Raw genomic sequence first — 3,820 nt, 5'->3', positions numbered from 1 at the left:
GGGCAAGTTCTATAGAAACTCAAAGAAATGTCTGTGTAAATTATTCAAACAAAATTTGGGAATCATTAATAGAAATTTAACTGTTTGTTTTATTGACAAACCAGGCCTAGGCCTGTGTTTAACAAGCAAGCCTGATTGTAGCACCATGGTTAGACTCTAGCCTGGTTTTCCAAGCCATCAATTTACAGTTTATTAAACAAGCAAGAGTTCAAATTTCTCTCATCCACCTAACGGGATCTTTTTATACACCTACTGCTGTCAAGTCCCATTAGGAACAGCTGAACATCTTTTAGCAAAAGCTGTAAGGATGAGCTCAGGAGCTCCGTTTAAATGAAGTCAAACAGAAGGAACGCACAGCACATGACTAACTGCCCCACAGGAGCCCGTCCCACCCCCCACTCTCCCCACAAGAGCCCTTGAACTCCACCTTTGACTCCCTTATTGAAAAGATACACATACAAGGAAGTGAGCCCATTTCCACTCTTCAACTTCTCAATCCCAAGTTTGCTCTAAACCAACCAAACCAAACCAAAAAACTACCAACTAAGGAATACTTACCCAAAATCAGATAGGGAAATTAAAGCCTGCACAGTCATGAATCAGAACTGTCCCACCACGTTGTATGCAACCGACAATCATTCTAGAATTGACCAGGTCAGAGTTAAAATAGCGGAACCAAGAAATAATCCCTAATTACAGAAGCTGAAAACTTCAAATGAGGGTTGGGGGGCGGGGGGGGGGGGGGGGGGGGGGGGGGGGGGGGGAGTCGACGGCGGGGGAGGAACCTAATATAAATTCAAGACACTCCTTTTGTTTGAAAGAAATATTTTCTGTAAAAATATACACATCATTTTTACAGATAAATACATTTACAGGGTCCCCCCCCTCCTTTTTTTCACAAATGGTAAAGTTACCGTATATACTTGTGTATAAGCAGAGTTTTTCCGCACATTTTTCACGCAGTTTTTGTGGTACAATTAGGTGCCTTGGAGGATACTCCGGTCGGCTTATACGCAAGTATATACGGTCTAAGTATTTTGGGCCATAACTAGGCTAATGAACTCAAAGCCAAGCCAAAGTAGAACAGGTAGGGAAAAAAAAAAATCTACCATGAAGATACACTCCTGGGAAAGCTCACTGAAAGTTTCCCCCCATATGCTCACACAGTACTGAGGCTTCTAGTCACAACTCTTACTCCGTATAGCTTAAAGTCATTTACACAGGTCACTGGCATCGTTAACGACTCTTGTTCAAGACTATAGCAAGTTAATGAATTCGGTGGCTATGTTTAATGAATTCTATGTATGACTAGCTTGGCTAGGGCCACTCTTCTAGACAAGGAAATTAGGCCATTCACCCTACACGCCGCCCTCATGGCCTCCCAGAGTTTGTCTGTTGTTGAGCCTGAACTTTGCTCCTTTCAGTGTCCCTCGAAGGAAGCAGGCTTGGCTTTTCCCGTGAGCACAATTCTCTTGCCATGTGTTGTTGTGGCTATGGTGTCAGGTCTCTTGGAGGGTACAGCCCAGGAGGCTTGCTGTGCAGCTTGACTGGAGTCGGTTAAAAGTCCACTATTGCACAAGGCTATCTAATTAGATATGCCAAACCAGCTCCCACTCCAGCAACACCCGCAAAAGCCAGCAGCACATTTCTGATGCCAACTTCTAGGTCCTCTACATGGAAGAACTCCACAAACCCATCCTAGAAAACAAGAAAGAAAACACACGTTTCAAGTACGGGTTTCCCCTAGCTTAGAAATGCTTATTGCTATAGAGAAAAGAGGAATTAAGTGGCTGTGCTTCCCTCCAAAGTGAACCCAACAATCCCTATTCAGCCTTGGGCTACAAGGCATTTCCTTAGGCCTTCAGCTCATTATCACCTAAGTTGGCCATCCACCAAAGTTAAAACTTGATTAAAAACAAAAAAAAAAAACACCACCCTTGATTTTACAGTAGAAACTTTGTCACATTCCAACCAAACCAATTGCCATTGAATCCATTATGATTCAAAGCAACCTTAAAGACCAGGGTTAAGAACTACCCCTTCAAAAAAAACCAAAACTACCCCTTCTTAAAGAAACCTGGCCCAGATGGTTTCTGAAGCTGAGAATTTCTTTATCTTGAAGTAGCTGGTGGGCTTGAAACATTGACTTTGAGTCAGCAGGCAAGCACTTTTGATCAATCTTGATCATTAATAGGGATGACCTAACAAAGGACTTTTTACATGTCATTATTGAGATTAAAATGTGTACGCAAGTACTTTCAAACTCCCACCATCCAATATCTTAAACACAGAGGCAGTGTTTCTCAATGTGGTTAAGTACTTCCTGCTTGAGAATCAACTGGGTGTATCTAAAGTTTAAAGTGCAGATTCCTGGGTCCCACCCTATCAATCAAAATCACCAGGCTGCTCAGCAACATATTTTACCCATCATCCCCCATCTGACTCCTTTATTTCTTCGTGGTTTGACTACACCGGCAGAGGAGCCAGTTAAACTACACCATAATAGCCAGAAACTCAAACACTAGCAATACAGCCTAGAAAAAACCCCGGGATTTTTGATGCAACCATTCCACATCTTCATACCACTGCCTAAGCCAACATCAAGCAACTATGGAAGAGCTGAAACCAAACACTCGCAGGAGACGCTGAAAATATGAGTTGTGCTATAAAAAAACCTAGGCACCCCCTCTGATCCGTAAGACTCTCCATTCCATTCCACTCTGAGCATCTACCACCCTACCTTAACCCAAACTTACCCAACCTCTTTGTTTGACCAACCAGTCCCGTTTTGTCCGAACCAGAACATCTGTGATACTTTCTGCTAAGGGTTCAATGCAGCTTTCTTGATTTATGCTCTTCAAGTGTTTGGCCACAAAGGCACCAAAAGATATGAGAGTCACAATTCTCCCCCAGTTTGTTATTCCGTCACTGAAAACGTGGACCATCACTCGGGACAAAGATTTGACATCAGCTTCGGTTTTGATGTCCAGCTTCCGCAGCATGCCTGGGAGGAAGAAAAGCACGCAGCTTTCTCACGGTCTCCTTTGTCTCCACTCGGGCGCGAGGGTTCCAGCCCACCCACCGAGAGGGAAATTGCTAATTCGGGCTCAATGGGGCACAGGCCGACCCCACTGCGAGATCTACACCCCACCCTTTCCGGGCTTTGAACTGAATTGCCATTTCCCAAGGAATAAAGATGGGCGGAAACAATGACTCATGGTCAGAATATGCTGGACAAATAGGGCCGAGTGGTCTTTGCGAAGACAGGTTTCGCTGGCCCCCTCCCCCCGAGGGGGCCGGAGCCGAGGTGCTGCTGCGGGTAGGCAGCGGGGCAGGGTGCCTGGGCCTCTTACCTTGGAAGGCCGTCTCGTGATTGCGCTGCACACCGCCCCCGACCCTCCGGAGGGTCTCTAGCGCCTTCCTGCTGGCGGACCCAGTCCCGCCCAGGGGCTTCCCATCCTTGGCGCCGGTGGCCTGCTCCCGGAGGTACCGAGAGATAATTTCCAACGACTGCCGGTACAGCTCGTCCTCCTCCTCCTCCGCTGGGGGCGGCGTCGAGGGTAGAGACCCGTCCGTACCGGGGCCATCACTGGCCTCCCCGACCCGCCCAAGCAGAGGGAGGACCGCCGGCCGCTTCCCCAGCGGCTCCGACTCGTACCCGTCCAGCTCCTCTTCGGGGGACATGATGGCCTCGGCGGCCGCGGCTTCCATCTCCTCGCGCGGCGCGCAGCGGGTGGGCGCCAAGAACGTCGGCCTCGCGAGGGTCGCGGTGACGTCGGGGCCCTCAGCGCCAATGGGCGCCGGCCGCGCGACCCTCAGG

The 3,820-nt window shown here is 48.1% G+C and overlaps 1 protein-coding gene across 1 annotated transcript in view; it reads right to left on the bottom strand.

Annotated features, from left to right (window-relative positions):
• Positions 1 to 808: 808 nt before the first annotated feature.
• Positions 809 to 3,820, bottom strand: part of MCL1 (MCL1 apoptosis regulator, BCL2 family member) — a 3,366-nt gene continuing 354 nt past the window's right edge. Inside the window, exons 1-3 of the mRNA XM_030887160.2 lie at positions 3,354 to 3,820; positions 2,757 to 3,004; positions 809 to 1,698 (exon numbers count right to left, since the gene is read on the bottom strand). The exon at positions 3,354 to 3,820 is cut by the window's right edge and continues 354 nt beyond it. Coding sequence (XP_030743020.1) covers positions 1,582 to 1,698; positions 2,757 to 3,004; positions 3,354 to 3,820 — 832 coding nt within the window. The 3' untranslated portion in view covers positions 809 to 1,581. The remainder of the gene's footprint in view (positions 1,699 to 2,756; positions 3,005 to 3,353) is intronic.

The sequence above is a fragment of the Echinops telfairi genome, unplaced genomic scaffold, assembly GCF_000313985.2.
Source record: "Echinops telfairi isolate 266 unplaced genomic scaffold, ASM31398v2 ScPeMD7_5805;HRSCAF=6673, whole genome shotgun sequence".
NCBI lineage: Eukaryota > Metazoa > Chordata > Mammalia > Afrosoricida > Tenrecidae > Echinops > Echinops telfairi.
Note: the sequence above shows the minus strand (reverse complement) of the source record. Positions and strands in the feature narration are given on the sequence as shown.